At 49.4% G+C, this 20,081-nt stretch overlaps 1 protein-coding gene across 4 annotated transcripts in view; it reads right to left on the minus strand.

The window, feature by feature from the left end:
* Nucleotides 1–20,081, minus strand: part of Loxl2 (lysyl oxidase like 2) — a 76,865-nt gene that overhangs the window by 33,389 nt on the left and 23,395 nt on the right. For all 4 annotated transcript variants that reach the window (XM_010623921.1, XM_033765486.1, XM_033765487.1 and 1 more), the window contains exons 2-3: nt 15,026–15,472; nt 8,687–8,862 (exon numbers count right to left, since the gene is read on the minus strand). In XM_010623921.1, coding sequence (XP_010622223.1) covers nt 8,687–8,862; nt 15,026–15,389 — 540 coding nt within the window. In that variant the 5' untranslated portion in view covers nt 15,390–15,472. The remainder of the gene's footprint in view (nt 1–8,686; nt 8,863–15,025; nt 15,473–20,081) is intronic.

The raw sequence follows: 20,081 nt of genomic DNA on the forward strand, positions 1-20,081 counted from the left end.
GGTGAGCTGTGAGGTGATTTCACTGCATAAAAAACCCTCGCCAAAGAGCCTTGACAGCTACTCACTTCTGGGACCCCTCCTGTCTCTCAGGAGCTTTCTCTCAAAAAACCGTTCTTACTCTTTATCTCCTTTGTCCTCGAGTCCACTCTTCAGTATCGGGAGACAGAACTCAGTGCACCTGACATCTAACAGTTTGGGACCTACCTCCCTGTAACACTAGCATTTATCTTTCCATGAGCTTTGCCACCCTGTTGGACTGCAAATCCCCCAAAGGGCAAAACCGTGCCTTACCCATTTTCATGTCACCCACAGTTCCTAGTGCCAGACACGCAGTGGGTCCTCAAATATTTTTGGAATGAGCCAAGAATAATTTTTTAAAAATCCAACCAGAGTTCAGCTTAGCTAGAAATGTCAGGCACCTAAACCCCAGCCAAAAGTTGTGATAAAGAGTCCCTTTCTTCTTTGTAGAATGCAAAATAAACCGTGAGGCCATCCTTGCCCTGTATCATAACAGGAACTCGCCTCAGGGGACTAACGGGTGGATGCGGGAACATCTGCACTTTATCCAGACCTTCTCTGGTCACCTGAGCTATTTAGTACCTTGCCTTCTCTTCCCTTGGGACTTTCCATCAATAAACAGTGGCTGAGCTGGATTAAACTGGATCTGACCCTCTGCGCTGGGTATACGGCTTAGTGGGGTATGTGCTGTCTATGAACAGGAGGCAGCTGGTGAATTCGAAGAGTCTGCCCACAGTGTAATTATCCCCCACTGATGAGCAAGTCAGGAACCCATAGTTTCAGGAGCAGCAGGGAAGTTCTCCAGCCTGAGATGGGCTGCTCACTGGGTCAGACGGAAGGAAGGGAGACAGGGAAGGCATTTCACCACCAATTTCTGTGGCTCTGTGCGAGAGTAGTGGGGGCGGACAGCTGAGGTCATGCTCTCCACCACAGGAAAAAGCCTGCCATCTGTCTGGGCCCACTACTGTAAATCAAGAGCTGTGCTTCCAACCTGGAAGCACTTGGACAGAGGCTGCTTCATCTGAGAGCAGGCAAGCCCTTCTGTGGGCAGGAAGCTGGCACGATACCTGCTCCAGCAACCAGTCCTGCTGGCCCTGGCTGGGTGCTGAGGCCACAGACCATGCAAGTCCTGGGCACAGCCAGACTCTCCACGACACACTCTGGTTCCTCACAGCAACCATCACCATGGCAATGGAGAAATGAGTCCTGAACGTTATCTTTCTCCACTGCTACACAGTAAGCTGAGGAAAGGCAAGACTGTCTATTTCACCAATCTGTATTCTCAGGCCCAGTGTAGGGTCTGGTGCTCAATTAAAGGGCATGGAGTAGCTGCGCATGGTAACACACACCTGTAGTCCCAGCATACTGAGGTGTTGAGGCAAGAAGTTTGCAAGTTCCAGTCCAGCCAACTCAGTGAGATCCTGTCTCAATTTTTAAAAAGGCTAGAGATATAGCTCGGTGTGAAGGCTTTGGACTCAATCCTAGTATCAATAAAAGATATGGAATGAACAGATTCTTAGCAACAGCCTCACAGGTATGGACCTTTGCATGGACCATGCAGCATGGCTGGGGCCCCTCAAAGAACCACTTGGACCCTTTGCAGGGCCAGGCTGGACACTACCCGTCCAGCCTAGCCATGTCACCAGCCCACCCTACAGAATGGGCTGCCTGCTCACCCAGGGAAGGGATTAGCTGATCTCTCCTATGAATCTTCCTAGCTCTAAACTGCCACACAACCTACTGTCCAACCCACACAGCTCAGTTTGAGTGCACACAGTTCATTCATTCATTTAACCTAAAACAAATTACAACACTCCTTCTTCACCTACTCGACCTAACAAATAAGAGTGATGTTAGTTACTTGCTTGTTTCAACTTACCAACAGTTACAATAATGGTATTCATGCTTTTCAAATGGTCGCATGGGCAACGCCCAGGCCAAGGACCAAGTTTCCAGATTTGCTAGGATGTGCGCAATTTCAAATATTTTGTTTTGTTATCCGCATAAACACCCTTTAGCTTTTCAGACGCAGTGACCTATTTTTGGTTGGGAAAATAGGTCACTTTAAAGCGACTTCTCTGTGTGCCTCGTGGTTGGCGAGCCCTGGCCACATGCAGGCTCCCAGTCGGTAGAATCAGGAGTGCGGGACAGGATCTGATACACCACTTGCCCAGGGTGCCTGGGCAGAGAGGACAGCCAGAGCTACGTCTGATTGTCCAGCTGGGCAGCTTGGCACCGCCAGGATGCACCCACCTTAGCTGTTTCTCCTTTGCCCATGAGTCTAGCACCAACGATCCACTGCCACATTTCTTGCTACCAGAGCAAAGCAGTCCTGGGACCCTTTGAGAAAAGGGGTCCACATTGCGGCTCAGGAGCCCATCACCTTCTGAACTGCACACGGATGAAAACAGAACCGCTTTGTTTCCTGATCCAAGCAATGCAACCTGTCACAGCTACTCTCTGGTGCCAGGGGAAGGAACACTGAACTCCTGGCTGGGAAGGGCTCACTTTTCTGGAAGTTTCTCTAGAGACCCTGGACTCTCAGAGCCCCCAGAGGCAGACAGATAAGGCTGCTGCTGGAGGGTAGGGAGGAAACATTTGGCAGCTGACTGCAACTAATAAAAACCTGGGTGCCCAGAATTTAAAATATTTGCAGCAGCCCCAGTCCCTGTGGTTAAGAGAAGAAAGGGCTTTTTCAGGTCTCTGTGCTCTTCCAGAAAGCAAGGGAGAGGAGGATGGGTACCGGGTTCTCCCCTCACCCCTCGGGTGGACATGAATGGCTTGCTTGTGGCTCTGTCCTCATCATCTCTTTGGGCCCTCAAGCCCCCTGGACTGCCTACTGTCACAAGGGAGAAACTGAGGCTCAGAGATCTAAATCTCACAGCCTGGGGATTTCCAGGCAGCTCTGGTAACCTGGCTTTTTGCAAAGAGTCTAAAAAATGCGCAAGGAAGAAGGTGGAGTGAAGCGGTGAGGGGAAAAGCCCTGTGTTTCCTGATCTAACAACACGAGGCCCCAGCTGGGAGCCTTCTTCAAGCTCATGACCCTGCAACGTGCAAGCCGGCTGTGAGCTGGGCTTTGCTCAGAAGGACATCTGGACTTGTCATCTCTCCTTATCTAATGCTTTTTCCAACTTGTCCACTAGCCACAGACAGGAAACAAAGCTTTATGGTTTTAAGAGCCCCTGAAACCCTGGGAGGTATGGTTGAGGCTCTGTTTTGCAAGTTTTTAAAAAAAAGATCTGTTCTTTTGGAGCCAACAGCATTGAACATTTTATTATTTGCTCCTGCCTAACTCCTGTTAAGAAAAGGTTCACCATCGACCCAAGACTCCTTTTTTCTTACATTCACCCAAACTTTTGTTTTACAGTGTGGCATTCAGAGGCCCAAGAGGGGCCAGTTGCTCTGGACACACAGCTAAAAATCTCAGCCTCACTTGGGCTGGAACCCACGCCTTCAACTTGGGGGCTTAAAACTGAGAATTTAAAACCAGACAAGGAGGCACAGTCTGTGTGGGGGAAGGGGAGGAGGGAGACCCTTCCCTTTTATTTTCCTGCATGAAATAATCACAGGCTCATTCACGGGAGGAGGATTCACTCTTTCTGCCTCCAGAGGGGAATTCACTGAGTGTCAAGACCAGCTCCAGCCCAGAGCAGATGCAGGCATCCCAGGCAGCAGTTAGCTCATCCTGGACTCACTTTTCCTGCATCCCGCGCGTGGGTGGAAAGAACTTGTTAGGCAAGCACGATCTACTACAGCTCCACAGAGCCTGTGAAGCATTTCTGTAGAAACCATCTGAGTTTTTCTCCGGCACAGTATTAAAACAACCTTGTAACTGGTGTGTACCTGACACACCATTCTGATGGAGAAACTGTTGTAACTGCAAGACTTGCCCAGGGTTCTGGCTCTGGCCCAGAGATGATAGCCCAGGGTCAAACCTGCCGCCTTCTCTTGCAGGGGCTCATTTGAGAGGCAATGCTTCCTCCCACACAGGAGAATACAGAGACTACAAAGTGTAAGGGAAGAACCGCTGGCTTTGGACTGAGTGAAATCCCATCAGCCAGGCTTGGGGCTTGTGACTCATGCCTCTGGCACCTCGGAGGGGATGAACAAGGTCTAGACTGATGCGCTGTTTTCTTCCACTTTCTGCTTGGGGAGTTCTGGTGCACTCGGGAGGAGGCACAACTCTGTGACTCGGGGTAAGCCTGTGACCTGTCTGCGATCTCCAGGCATTAATGAGAATGACGGTCCCTGCCGAGGAGGGGTGGAGAGAGACAGGGATGTCTCACCAGCGCCATTAGTCCAGGGGTTCACAGCTGGGTCCCAGACATGGAGAAAGCATTAACTGGCCCTTCATTTTCAGTCACCCTTCACTCTGGATCACTTTTGAAATCAGAGGCCCCAAACTGGGGGGAGGTCAGGAAGGGCTTTGACCCTTACTCTTAGACATAGAAGAGTGAGGCTACGAAGTCTGCACCTGGTTTCCAGGTCAGGAACAGGCAGGTAGGACGGAGCACACAACGCACACACTAGTTGCCATCCCTTCCCGTGTGTGTGGGACATACATGGCTGGCACCAATGCACACAACAGACAGACACCTCCAACTTGGTACAGGTGCAACTCACAGATGAAGAATAGTGAGGGATCTCAGAATTTGGCGATCACCTAATCCCACTTCCTTTCCCAAACAGGAATGAGGGCAGTGTCCCTGGCAGCAAGTCCTTCAGGGCCTATGTGGACGCCTCCAGTGAATCTACCCCCACTGCCTGCCCTCTGGCCTTTGCTCTGAGGGTTGGAATGCGTGATAAACACTTGTCTTCATGGTAGTTCCTCACATATCTGAAAAGAATCACCTTGCTTTCCCCTCTGTTTCTTTTCTTGCCAAAAATACTTCACTGCCTTATATGACATGGGGCCCAGACCAATCAACACCTTCAGAGATTTGGTTTTGTTTGTTTGTTTGTTTTTAATAATCAGTGCTTTTCAGTCATTTTCTATAATGCCTGTACTCTTGTGGCTGATTTTTGTTTCCTATGAATATAGAATCATATATTTAATGTCCTGTAGTTTCAAAATAGTTTATCCTTATTGTGACACTTTGGGCCTATTATTTCAACCTCCTGTAGTTTCCTGAATCTTTCTTCAATCCATGATTTTACAGCTCAGCGACCGGTCCTAGTTTTGTATCTCCTCTACATTTTATCAGTCCACATTTTAATTTCCATGCAGATTCCCGATGCATGATGGGTAGGTGGGGGCAGGGTCCTCCCACACACATCAGAGGCCTGCACTGCGTTTATTCCAAATTAGTCACTAGTTCTCCCTGGGCATCCTTAGTCAGTACTCCATGACTCCACCTATGGGCATGTCCACCAAGGCTGTCTCTTCCTCTTCTCCACAAAAACTGTGACAGGGTCCATTTCTATGCCTAAGAGGAATGATTCCATGATCTCAGCCACTGACACAGCCCATCCCTTGAGGTGTTCTGGAGAAGTCAGCATCCCACAAACATCTCCTGTAGGTAGTCTAGGCAGCTCCTTCCCCATGAAGCCAGCAATGCCAGGAAGCAAGGGCTTTAGCCACAAAGCCCAGGGTGCAAACATCTTCTGACAACTCCCAAAGGCTCTCCTCGGGCATCCTGACTCCAGCCCCGTGCATGACCTATTTTTAGCAGGTGGAGTTCTGGAAGGTGATGCATCCCCTCCACATTGTGGCTGGACAAGAAAGCTCCACCCTGGCTTGTGGTCACCAGTCTGGTCTGAATGACAGCACGAGGGAGGCCTTCTAGGAAAATGCAAAGTGCGAAGGCTGTGAATGTCAATGTCACCTGGTTCTTCAAACCAGATGTCTTTCCTGGTTACTGTCAAAGCATTTGGGTCTGTGTGCTTTGTCTGGAATGATCCTCCAGCTTACCCCAGGCATATATCTGTTTTCCTAGGTCCTAGGGACCACGTATCCCTTCTGGCTGATGCCCTAGACCATGATGTGTTTGGCAGGCACCCCACAAATGTCCAGAATAAAGAATAAAGGTGGGTCCTATGCTTTCCTATTGTGCAAACTCAGCCCTTCCAGAACAAGAACGTTCTCCCTAGCATTTTCTCTTCCTAGTCTATCTATCTTTTCCACCCCATGAGGTTCTGCATTTGACATGATCCACCTTAATTCCCCTCCAAACACTAAGCATCAGAACTGGCACAGAGTAAGTATTCAATACACACTTATCTAATGAAGTGTCACTCAGAGTCCCTTTTCCAGGGACATCTTCTCTTTACTCAACCCCAAGCCCACTGGTGTTCTGGCCTAACTTCCTTTTATTCAAGAAGACTTTCTAGTGCCAACAAGCCTGGTTCTTCACTTGACACTCCAAATGGCTCTTTTGAGGTTCTAGGCTGAATGGGGACCCATCAAAGGCACTGGGAATGAGCTCATTGTCCTACCAGACAGGGCAGTCCTGTGAATGAACGACCCTCTCCTGTGTGTCACTGCTTAGCTTAATGTTGTGTTCTGGGGGATTCTCTTCCTAAAGGAATAATTATTTCTGGTTTGCATTACCTGGGAGAAAAAACTGTCGAGTTGGAGATCTTGTTGCCATGAGGTACCTAGATTTATCTACTGGATACAGTGATGACTAAGACACAGCTCCTGCTCCTCAGGGCCTGCTGGTCTCCTCAGTGGGATGAGATATTTACCACTGGGCAAGAAGTGTTCCACATAAGACAGTAAAGTGTGGAGATGTGAAGTTCTGAGACTGGGTTCCACAAGCCAACTCCCCAAAGCATTGACTCTACCCCAGAGCAAAATTGTCTTGAGTTATGTTTGGCTACTGCAGGGGGTCCCGACACCCAGGTCATGAACCAGTACCTACTGGGCCACACAGCAGGGGGTGAGTGGCAGGCAAGCGAGTGAAGCTTCATTTGTATTTCCGGCTGCTCTCATCACTATATTGCCACCTGAGTGCCACCTCCTGTCAGATCATTGGGGGCATTGGATTCTCATAGGAGCAAGAACCCTACTGTGCACCACACACATGAGGGGTTTCATGCTTCTCTGAATCATCCTGAAATCAGAACCCCATGCCCCAGCCTCTTCTCTCTCCTGTCCATGGAAATCCATGAAACCTGTCCTTGGTGCCAAAAAGGTGGGGGCTGCCGAAATAAAGTCCATCTACTCCATAGCACATGCTCTGGTTATCTCAAATGAAAGAGTGCATCTAAACAGTGTCAGCTAGAAGTGGTCTCTCCCTTCCAGCTGAGGGAAGGATGGGAACCCTCCCTATGCTCACTGCAGGTTGGACCAGTTCCCACTGGGCCTGGTGTACAGAGTGAGTCATGAGAAGAAAATGTGCAGACTACAGTCTGGAGAGAACTTCCTCCAGAGCCCAAATAAGGCAATTTCAAGTCACCTTTCTTTAGCCATAGGGCTGGCACTGGCTGGAGGCCAATGCTCAGTGACACTCCTTGGCCTGTGTCCATGGTGGATCCCACTGTCCCATGGGAGTGATATCCAACATGTTCCTCAAGGACAGAAGTCTCAGCAGCCTGCTCCTCCTGTCCAAAAGCCCATAAGCTTTGCATATAAGAGGAATGCAATTACTTGATAATTAGTTCTTTGGATGAAGTAGTTGTAGAAAAGCTCAATCTGAAACGGAGCCACAAATGTAGAAGAAGGGTCACAAATCCTTCTCATTGGCCACTTCCAAACACCGACTAGGGCCACCAACCGCAGCGGCATCTGAGAGAGTATTCATACAAACAAGCTAATCCCATAGTGGGAAATTCTCATTCAGTAGGTCAGAAGTGAGGCCCCTGTATCTGCAGTTGCAAGATGACTCTGGTCCCCAGCTAGATTGGAGACAACTGGTCCATGGTCGCCAGCCTCCAAGATGGCCCCCCGATCTCCACCTTCTGTATTCATTCCCTTGTCATCTTCTCCCACATGGGAGCAGGGTTGGTCTGTGTGACCAAGGGACTAGAGCAGAAATGACGGTCAATCACTTTTGAGAGTGGGTTATGAGACTATGGCTTCCACACAGTGGTTTCTCTTCTACAACTCACTCACTCTGGGGAAGACACTGGGGACATGCCTTGAGGACACCGAGGCCACCTATGGAGAAGCTGCACAGAGAGGAAAAGAGAGCTCCAGCCAGCAGCCTGCAAGAAACCAAAACCCACCCTAACCACACGAGTCAGCTGGGGAAGGGATCTCCAGCCCCAGGGGTACAGCTTCATGGGAAAGAATCAAGTAGTTAAACCTCCACTGGCTTTTTGACCCATGGAAACTGTGAGATGAATAATGTTGGTTGTGTTAGGCTGAGAAATCTGGAAGCAAACTGTTACACAGCAAGCGGTAACTAATACATTTTCCCACCAAAGGGCAAGCTCCCACACATTGCTCACCTGCCTTCCCAACCTGAGTTCACATGCTCCCAGATCGATGCACACACCTCGGTAATCGTTCCTGCTCATCCCCAGGCCACACTCCTTACCTCTGTGCCTGGATGCCCTTCCCCATGGGTGCCATCCCTTCTCCAGAAATCTTCCCTGAAACTGCCCTTTGGGGTTGGGCCCCTCCTTGGTGTTCATACAAACTTCTTGAAATCAGTGGGAGAGTAGAGAGTCACATGGAACAAGAACATTCACATCAAGAAATCATCAAGAGCATAGGACTTGCCTCTATCTGGTTGATCAACGAGTTGTCAAATTTGAACCCAGGAATCCTTTTCTCACTGCACACCACACCAACATCCTCTGTGTGCTTGCAGTCGGTGACTCCCCAGCCGTTGGAGGAGCAGGCTGCCAGAGTGGCCTCGTTGCCCGTGCAGTAGACATTGTCCAGCCAGATGGGCCCTAAAGGCAGCAGAGGAGAGAAACTCAGTACTATGTCAGAGCAGGTTTGGGTGTCTGGGGCACCAGTGCCTTACATGGAAAGAGGACTTTCTCCAGATGTGTGCAGCTAAGAACTGATTCTTACTGTACTAAGATAGTGCACTTAATCCTAGACTATCTGGTTTCCCTCACCAGATCAGGCAACTGCTATGATGTGGAGAAGTGGTAGACTGAGCGCAGTTAGGACAGAAGTCCAATGTAAGACTAGAAATTATATAGCAAAAAGGCCGGGGATTTAGCTCAGTGGTTCCACTGCCTACCTCACAAGCACAAGGTCCTGAGTTCGATCCCCAGTACCAAACAAACAAACAGATAAATTATATGGTAGAGTGGAAAGAGCAGCGGCTTTGGAGTCTACAGGATTTGAATTCTGCTTTGGCCCTTTAGCTTTATGACCTTGGTCAAAGCCCTCTGCCTATCAGCAAAGTGGAGATAATGGTGACTCGAGTTCTGGAGTGTGCACTGATAAGGGCAATATGTATCACTGCCTAGTTTACTGCTGATCCAGTTACTAAAAGTGGCAACAATGATGAAGAGGAAGAGGATTATAGCTACACCGGCCATGGCACAAGTCAGCCTTCCCTGCCATATACAGCAGAGCAGAGGCTGACCTCTGACCCCTCGAGGGAAAAAGACAAGTGCTCTGGAGTTATGGGTTTGCAGTTTTCCAGGCATTTTCACACTTATTATCTCCTGGACCTTTCCGCACCTTGAGGAAGAGGATGAGTGGCCATGGTCATTCCCACTTCATAGATGCAGAGCTCTGGCTTAGAGAGAGGGCATCCCATGGGAGCCAGGCCACCCTCCGAGCCAAGAAGCCTGGCCCTCGATTCCCCATTCGGTGCCCTTCCCACTTCCTGACATCCACCATATCCAGGGACGGGCCAGCCACACTAAGCCACAGAGCCACCTCGTCACATTCTGCAAGGCCCCCGTGGAACTCTTGCCCTCTGTCCTTTCCCGGGAAGCGCTACAGGGTTAACCACAGAGAGACTCTTCCTGCCACTACTACAGCAGCCACTATTGACATGAAATGTGACAAGTGCTGGTAAGGATGTGAAGGAGCCAGAGCCCCGTGCACCACTGGAGGGGAATGCAGCACGCAGTTGCTATGGAGAGCAACGTGGTGGTTCCTCAAAAATTAAAAATTAGGGCCGGGATTTAGCTCAGTTGGTGCCACCACCAACCTTGCAAGCACAAGGTCCCGAGTTCAACCAACGGTACCAAAAATAATTAAACTCTCACAGGGTTGGGCAATTCCACTTCTGGGTACACATCCAAAGAACTGAAAGCAGGGTCTCAAAGAGACATCTGCACACCCAAATCTATGTCCACAGCAGCACTTTTCACAGTTGTCAAGAGTTCCGGAGAAACCCAAGTGCCTTGCTGACAAATTGCAGTCTGCATTTACAATGAAACAGCCTTTAAAGGGCCCCCCAAAGTTCTGCCACAGAACTTTGCTTGAGGACATTATGCTAAGTGGAGTAAGCCAGTCATGCAGGGAAAAATCCAAAATGATTCCTCTCATATGAGGCACCTCAAGAAGCTAAAGTCCTAGAAACGGAAAGTAGAGTGGGGTTGCCAGGGCCCGGGAGAGGGGCTGAGGAGTGGGCGTTTAATAGGGACAGCGTTTCAGTTTTCCAACATGAAAAAGTTCTGGAGATCGGCTGCACAGGAGTATGGACACACTGAACTAACATCGAAGTGTACGCTTAAAGATGGCTAAGATGTGTACTTCATGTTTTGTACATTTTACCGCAATCAAAAAATAAATATTAAGAAAGGCGTTAAAGGATTCTCAACTAGGACTTTTCATCAATGTTGCTACAAACTGAAAGAAAACAAAACCAAGTCTCTCATCCCTCTCATGGCTCCTTTAGAAGCCTTTAGAACAGCAGGGTCCCCGAACCTGGGTTCAAGTCCCCCCTGCCACCGCCTGGTTCTCATCTCTAAAGTAAAAACACTGCCCAATAAGCAGGTTGCCATGGAGATCCAATGAAACACAGGAAGTATGAGGACACATTCAGACTTCCTCCTCCCAGATGTCAGAAAACAATGAATTCTACTGCTTCCATGATGCAAGCGAAAGCAGATAAAAACACACCCATTGTACAGAAAGAAATCGAGGCAAGAGGCTGGGGCTCTTTAAGGTCAGGGAGACGTGGGGCTGTCTCCTGACTCCGGGGCGTGGCTGGAACGCATCTGCTCTGATGGCTGGTCAGGACTCAAAGGAGAATGCTTCGGACGTGTTGTGGGAATAAAGAGTTTATTGAAAACATCTGGGCTGAGGTTTTCCAACTGGTTTCTCAATCTGGCCTGGCTTTCAAGCTGTCAAGCTCCGCAGAAACATATGCTCCCTAATCGATTGCTGTCTCTACAACAAGCTGGTGTTTGTGTTACTAAGAACCAGCCGTGGAAAAAGACCCTCCACCTTCTACGCGGGGCCTCTTGCTTGGAATGCTCTGCAGCTAAGCGACAGAGGGGCAGAGGGTGAAAAGAAGCTGAGTCCTTATTCCTTCTCCAGCCAGAGAAACCCCCTTGCCACGGGACCTGAAGCAGGTCGGTGTGCAGCTGCAAATCCTGATACGCTGGGGCTGGCTCCACTTTCTGCTATGGAGCATATGAAATGAGCACCCTGAAATACAAGGAAACTGACCTACCCAAAACAGCTGCTGTCTTCCGTACCATCCTGGACTCCCAAAAGTCCTACCCTCTACACATTCTTGATCAGTCATTTAGATGTCAGGTATGTAAATCTGTACTCAGCACAAGACAGTGCGTACCATGCACAGTGCACTATCTGGACTGATTTCATGGCAGTGGTTTTTTTGCTCCTTTCCTGTATGGCTACGGCCCATGAGCTACTGTCCTGAGTCCACCACAGCCAGCTCTGAGTCTGTCCGCTGGAAGCCAGGCTGGTTCTAGGTACCTAGGTGGCATCCAGCTGCTAGCAAAGTAATACCTGGGACACAAACAAGGCTCACACTTAGGCCACATAAAAGCCATTCAATCAAAAGCAAAACTGAATTTTACTCTTTGCACTCATTTACTCTAAAAAAATGTCTCTCCCAAAGACGGAAGGGATGTGTGAGCAAATTAATAGGTCCTTTGGGGGACAGAGGAGGTCACAAGTGAAATGTTGTTTGAAAGCCAGGTCCCTGGGCTCTGTCAGAGTGATGGAAATTGTTTAAGTTAGAATTTGCAGGCTTCCGGCTTTGTCAGAGAGGACCTGGTTTGTTGCTTTCCTCAGGAGTGCAGTGTAATTGTGTGGACACCTCCTATTTTGGGACTGTTGCCATGAGAGCAATCCAGAGAGTGAGCAACAAGCCATCTGTCCCTTCTAAAACTCCCTAAAAGGACCCAGGGTGTACCTGGGCTCAGAGGTGCTTTGGGAGCAGAGACCTGCTGAGAGGTCAGGCTGGAAAGCCCAGAGGTCCCAGTGCTTGCCTTGGCTTCATTCCTACAGCCTGGGCCTCAGAGGAGTTTGGAGACCTGAGGTTCAACTTCTTATGGGGTCAGCCACAGGGTTTCCAGCCCATCCACAGGGCCTGCTTGCAGCCTAATCCACCAGGGCAACTCCAGGGAGTGCCCGATAGTCAGTGTATATGTACTGTTTTGGCAGTTTCTTTTGATATTCTCCCAGGTCAAAATGCATCAGTCTGCTAGTACTTCGAAAATAAGTAACTACTCTGTATCCAGGGCTGAAACAGCAAAACCTTGGACTGATGCTAAGGAAATTCAAATGCATTTCTATTTAGAAGGTCTCTCGTGATGTAAGCCCGGTACCACTTTATATAGATGGCTTAACTCAAAACTCCAGACCCAGGGACAGTGTTCATTTTTGTCTAGCATCTCTTCCTGTCCTCTTCCTGAGCCATTCCTGTCATAACCCTTGATGGCTCCACTGTCTAGAGATGGCCCTTCCAGTACTCTTGGCCTCGCAGTTGCTGTACTTCCTCCTCCCATGGCTTCTCTCCACCTGAGTCCAGCTGCACCCTCATGTCCATAGTTCATACCTCGTCATCACCAACCTCACACCCTCCAATCTCCATTTCCACCGCATCCGCACTTCCTCCTATCTTCAGGGGTATTCTCTAGGATGGCAGTCTCAGCGGAGACCCTCAAGCCATCCGTTGTGGCAGCTCTGCACAACCCTTCAATTACTTTCCTCCTTACCCAGCATTTCCTTTCATGTCTTGCTAGTGTCTTGAACTCTTGGCCTCTCATCATCCTTAGACTGCATAGTCCCACCCAGGAATGCCTACCTTTCCAGCCAACCCATGCTGGGAAAAAGCTTCAACCATCTTATCTGATGACAGAAGGGTTTTAAATTTGGATAGATATAAAGTTGTCACCTGGGGGCAAGAACACCCCACTGTCACTGGGGAGTTTTGTAATAAAGCAATGAAGACTGGAGAGCCTGGAATAGAAAACATGAGCCTCATGTTACATACACTTGGGTCTCTTAGCAGAATAAGCAGATGTGGCTGCATGGAGGAGAGCCGGAAGTTTTATTAAAGAGGACAGGAAATGGGTTCCGAGTCGGCTAGCTCATCTTGGCTGCTTTGGCTCTGACACTGCTAAGGAGCTCAGAATGAGTTTCCGAGAACACTGAACTCTTAAACACAGGCTTTTGTGCCAGTTCTCCCGACGGGAAATTTTCCATTAGACAGAGGTGAGGCATACATGAGATGGTGCCTCTTTCCTCCTGTAATTTCTAGAATAACAGAAGGAAGAGTTGTAAGGGAGCCTAACTGTCAGCTGTTTTACTGCCTCCCACACCTGGCTGCATATGCAAACATGTCACAAGCTTCCAAAAGCTGCAGACTCCCAAGTCCCAGTCCAGACCTTCAAAACCAGAATATGAGTTAAAGTTTGAGATGTTCTGGATGTTTAACACCCTCAAGAAAGTCTTACACAGTCAGTGTGACACTGACATTGCTCCCAGGATGGGGATGTGGGCAGCCGGGCAGCCTGATCTATGCCCAGCCCTGCCCTTCAGGACAGCTGGTGAGTAGATGCCTTTGATTTACCTACACAGATACAGGAACTCTTCGCTCCTAGAAAAAAATATTTTAAATGACGCCCTTCACTCACTCATACCTACTTTCCCATTTAGGAAAACAGATAACCAGGGTTTGAAGAGTTCTTAGAGAGCCCAACTTCCAGATAGGGAAACTGAGACCAAAGAGCCTACGTGTCTTCCTATAGAGCATGTAAAGACATGTGCCACACAACATTTCTGCAATGAGGAACAATGCATATAATGACCCCATCAGATTCTGTCCTGTAACCTAGTGACCTCTAAGCTGTGTTAGTTTGTCTAACTGCACCCTATGATGACACACACACACACACACACACACACACACACACACACACAATGAAATCACCTAGTGACTCATGTCTCAGACTGTTTCCCCGTCATTAAGCAATGCATGGCTGCCGTTAATTAGATCAGATCAGAACTGAGTACAAGGCTTAGGGACCCAAGACCAGTTCTCTCTCAAAGTGCTGACAGCTTCTTTGTTTTTGTTTTAATAAACCGATCTGATTTTAAGGGAGGAAAGGCTAGGTCAACCAAAGGTGAAAACCCCAAAGCATCTCTGTTCTCACCAAGACCAAGGCTGCAACAGCAGTTAGTGTTAACCCCATGCAGTATACTTGGGCACAGGACTAGCCTGTGCCGATGTTGTGAGAAGGTGAAAGGGTGCTGCTTTTAGGGAGTGATTTGGAGGAAGGCAGGACTTTCTCTGGGCTCTGACACAACCCCTAGTTAGGGAATCTGGCTTGAAGAGATGTGAACAGGCTGGTTCTGCCCCACCTTGGGTCACCAGATATCCTGGTTTGCTTGGAACTTGGGAGTTTCCCAGGATTCAAGACTTTGCATGCTGAAACCAGGAAAGTTCCAAGCCATAAGGATGGTTGGTCCCTGTACCCCACGTCCCAGGGAGGCCTCTCTTCCGCCTTCCTTCAGGGCACAGTCTACCCAGGCAGACAGGATGCCACCAGGAATTTATACCAGAGCCTGCCACAGCTTCCTCTGCCAGGTCAACCTCATGGAAGGCTGCTCTCAGACTTGCCAGGTGACATGCATGCAGTCCCAAAGCTCTGAGCGGTTTACCTTCCCCCTTGCCATAGGACGAGCTGGCAGTCCAGGACTTGGCCTCCACATATCCCAGCTCCCGGCAGACAACATGGGCGGCATGGATGGAGAAGTCGTCGTCGCACACGGTGCCCCACTGGCTGTTGTAGTAGACCTCCACGCGGCCCTCGTTGTGCTTCCTCTTCTGGCCTGCCAGGCGCAGCTGGATCTTGACCACGTCCGAGGGCACCTGGGGCCGGTGGTACTCGGGTGCCGGCTGCTGGAAGTACTCAGGGTACTGGAGATGGTAGGGCCAGCCGTCATACTGTGCCAGGCTCAGGGAGGGCAACAGGACGAGCACAGCCAAACAGCCGCAGAGGCCAGAGCCCAGAAGCCTCTCCATCCCTGTCCTGGGGTGGGAGTAACCCTCAGCCCGGGTCCTGGGGCTGGCAGGAGGGGGCACTGGGCCGGAAGCAGCAGGAGCCTCTGAAAGGGAGGAGAGAGGCATAAGGATGGGACATGGGGGTGACAGCCACGTGCATAACACCCCATGATCTCACGCTGCTCCTCCCATCTTGATGCCAGCCCATCCCAAACCCATCTGACCTTTCAGGCCACAGGTCCATGAGTCCCCACCTCATCTGCCCATCAGCTTTGCCTTGCCTCTGAAATGCTTTCATTAGCAGAGTTCCTGTGGGGCCCTCAGCACAGACTCAGTTTGAGGAGAGTTGTTTTTTTCTTTAAAGACTGTCTGGAGATGTGAGCAGAGTTTCAAGGGCCTAACAAAGGCTGGGGAGCCATTACTACCCTGGCTTGGAGGGCCTCGCCTGGCAGGAAGTGGGGCAGAAGCTGGCATGTGGCTGAGCTGAGGGGACCTTCACTGAAGGGCCCAGAGCCACCCACGGCACCTGCGGGGGGTGGGGGTAAATCCCAGGCTTCACTCTCCTCCTGTTTTCTCATTTCTTTCCGGCACCTTTTAGGGGCAAACCCAACCCTCCCCAAAGTAGAGGCCAGGGAAACTGGTGACAGAGCCACAAGGACTGGGGACAGGGAAGGAAGGGGGTCTGAAGGGGGAGTGTAGGCTCTGGGTGCACCTCTCCCCGTCCCATATCTTCTCCTTTTCCAAGGCCCAGCTCAAGTCCCATGAGCTCCAGTGTCCCTCCTGAACCAGCCTCCAGCACCAGCTCCTGCCAAGCAAGGCAGGGTTAGAATCTGGACATTCTTCTGGAACCTTCCCAGTACTGTCCCATGCCCAATTCAGTTACCAACCCAGGGCAGCTTGTGCCTCGCTCTACTCTAGCCACTCAGTGGGAAACAAACAAGCTCCGAGGACACATTTACTGAATGCTGAAGTAATCAGACTCCAGGGACAGCCCTAGAGGGGAGTGGGGGAGGGGTGCTGCCCTGAGGCTGCCTGACGCAGGTGAGTGTGACAGGGTCCGCCCAGAACTGCCCACTTCTCTAGTGCCTTCTTCCACTGGACATGAGCAGACCAGAAGGACGTGGCCTCTTCAGGTGCTGAGAGGAATGCTTGGCGTCACTCCCTGACTCTCCCTTTCTGATCCTGTTATGATTCAGTTAAAAAAGTACCCCCAAAATCTTGTGTTCAGAGAAGAGGCCTGTTTAGAGGGGTAATACCACTGGGGATGTGACCTGGAACGGTGTAGTCTTGTCCCTAGCTCCTCCCTCTCTGCTTCCCGGCTGCCATGAGTTGAGCTGCTCTCCTCCACCACACCCATCCACTATGATGTTTCTTCCTTGGAGACAGCTGAACATGGACTGAATCCTCTGAAAATCATTAGTCAAAATAAACTTCTACTCCTCTCAGTCAGAGGTGAAAGGTGTTTTGCCTCAGAGATGGAAAAAAAATGAGGAATACAGCTCACCACACATTTAACCCTTCCTGTGCTCTTTTAGGTGCCAGACCTTCTGCTGCCCCAGCATGCTGCCTAGCCGTGCACCTGAGCCAATCATGTCTGTGCCTTACACCTGCACCACAAGATAGGTGAGGCCATTGTGTCTCAAGGAGGAGGAAATGGATTTGGATGTGGGATCCTAAACAAGTGTCCCCCAAAGACTCATGTATTGAGGGCTGGATCCTCAAGGCAGCAATGTGCAGAGTTGTGATCCAGAGAGGCAACTGGATCACAAGGATCACTGGATTAGTCCATTGCTGAGTTCTCAGCTGAGTGGGCTATGAGAAGGGAAGGCCTAGTTGGAGGTAGTAGGGCACAGGTGTGTGACATAGAAGGGCACTTCATGTCTCCAGTCCCCTTCCTTTCTGGCTCTCTTGCTCTCTTTGCTTCCCAGCTGCCACGAAGTGAGCAGCTCTGCTCTACCCAGCCCTTCTGCCATGATGTTTCTGCCTCACCACAGGCCCAGGAAAAATGGACCCAGCTTACCATGGACTGAAACCTCCGAAATCGTAAGCTAAGATAGATCTTTCCTCCTTTAAATTGATATTCTCAGGTATTTTGTCATGGCAACACTGAGTTAACTAACATGTTTCCCAGAGGCCGAAGCCAGGAGAAGCAGGGGAAAGGTAAAAGAGGCATAATGTACTTCATTTAATCACATGCAGAGTAGGGAGATCATATTGCTCAGTACACAGCACATTACCACTAAGAAAGGACTGGATGACTTTCCCAGAATCAGAGCCACCCTGAGCTACCCACAATCTACTGTGGAAGAGAAGGTTCTCTGTAGGTTGGGGTGTTCTGCAGTGTCCAGTGCCCCATGATGGGTGCCAGGGCAGAGAAAGCCCTTTGGTATCACTGGATACCCAGCAATTCTCACTCTGTGTCTTACAAATGAGGCCAGAGATTGGTGGAATTCTTACAACAGCCCCATTCAGAGCACAGTCTGACGTACAACGGTTTTGGCCACGTTTCATTCCCATCAAAGCACATTTACATCCACAAATGCCACTAGGTCTCTAGGGACTCTGGTGGGTAGAGGAGGCAGGCATTAGATCGCCTACAGGAGAAAAGAAAGAATCACAGAGTGTGAGGGGCTTGACCAGAGTAGGATGGTTAGTGCAGGCAGAGCTAGCACTGGTCACCCCCAGGCTATAAAAATGTCATCACTCATGAAAGAGTCTGAGTTCAGCCGGGGATTCAATCAGGTACAAACCTATTTCCCTGGACAAATACCTCTCTACCTTCCCTTTTCCCAGCCCTTTCCATGCCACACATCCAATCCACAAGCCTGTACTTGGTGTGTTTTTTGCCACCCAGAGCACTATGCCTGTGGCTCCTGTCCTTCAGAGTCACGGGCCCCAGCCTTTCAGAGGTCCTGCTAGGCACAATGAATGTCTGCTCTGTTTCCTCTAAGATTTTATGTTGCTTGTGCAACAACACTCTTGTCGTGTCTGGCTTGACCACCAGAGTCTCAGTTCCTGAGGGATGGAAATCACCCCTTTCTCATTTTCACAAAGTAGCAAATGTATTTCCATGGCAGACTAGTTTGGTTCAGATAAATCTTCTTGCCAAGAACAATTAGAAAAAAATAGATAAAAAACACATACCCCCTATGCTCCTACTAATATTTCACTCAATAATGGACCACATATACAGCAGTAGTTCCAAAAGATCTGAATGAACCTAAAAACGTTCCTAGTTCCCAGGGACGTGGTAGCCACCCTCAGATCACAGCATGATGTATTACTCCCACGTTTGCGGTAACACTGATGGAAACAAACCTACTGCCCTGGGAGTCACACGAAAGCATAGCATATTCAGTTATGCACAGTGCATAACATTTGGAATGACAGTAAACGACTGACACTGGTTATGTACAAGGCGTGACTGAAATACACAGTGTACATTTACATTTTTAAGAAATGCATTAAAGTAAAAGACACATTGCTATGACCTCCCCTCAAAAGACTCCCTCTTTGATTTGAACTCACTTATCCCTTCATTCTTACAGCTTTCTGCAGCTGGAAGACTTTCTGGAAGTCCTCTTTCATGAGTGGGGATAAAAAGTACAGTGAATGCAGCTGCCATGTGCCAGCCAAATGAGATAAGCATGTAAAAATATGACGGTGTTTCCTCATCTGCTTTATTTACCAGATCTGGCACTGTGTGACTTCTAGTTCTTCCTCAAAGTCAAAATGACCATGAAAGGTAAATGTTTCCAACTGATTCAAGAGGCTGAGACAACCATGAGAGTATGAGTAAAGCTAGTCATGAAAGAGGACTTACAGAGCTGCTTCAGATAGTGCTGAGAACAATGGATAGGCGTGTTCGAAGTGAGAGAGACCCTGAGGGGGATCAATGCCAATGTGCCTTCTACTATGATACATTTTTATCTTTTTGGTGCTGGGATTGAACTAGGGTCCTTGGGTTTTTAAGGTAGGGGCAAGAACCACTGAGCTAAATCCCCAGCCCTACAATTTTTAAAAATGTAAAAATTCCCTGATTTTTGATCACACTGTGTGCTAACTACACTATACTTTTTATTATTACTTAAGAGAATTCGCCTCCTACTTGTTAAAAAGTTTACTGTAAAGCAGGAGGCATGTCACAGCTGCACGGCCCACTCTTCAGGAAATGGGTCTCCTGCTTCTCAGTGTCTTGACTGCACCAGAGGTCACACTGCAGGACTGACCTGCACGGTGCAAGTTCGTGTCCACACACTCCGTGGGGTTTGCACAGTGGCGAATCAGCTGATCTCACATGCATCAGGACACATCCCCAAGTCGAGCGGAACATGACTATGTCAGAAGACACTGAAAAGCTACCAAGCAGCAATATGGGCTCCAAAACTCCGGAGAGATGGGAAGCTCAGGGAGCAGAGGCTCACATCTGTCTCTGCTTCCCCCTCCACCCGCAGGGCACGTGCTGACTCCAAGGTCACTGAGCTGAAAAGCTAAGCAAAGCTCTGGAAGCGTCCAAGGACAGGCATACAAGAAAAACCTGGAGTCCAGAGCCTGCAAAAGAGGAAAGGACCCATGAGACAACTCTGGGCTTCCAGTGGAGTCTCCAAAGAGCTGAACTCTGCCCATTAGGGCACAGAGTGGTTCCAGAGGTCTAAAATCCACATACTCAGAATCCCAAAGAAGAGGAAAGAATGTGGAGAAGAAATATTTGAA

This window comes from Fukomys damarensis, unplaced genomic scaffold (genome assembly GCF_012274545.1).
Source record: "Fukomys damarensis isolate Sample0158 unplaced genomic scaffold, DMR_v1.0_HiC HiC_scaffold_18, whole genome shotgun sequence".
Classification (NCBI taxonomy): Eukaryota; Metazoa; Chordata; class Mammalia; order Rodentia; family Bathyergidae; genus Fukomys; species Fukomys damarensis.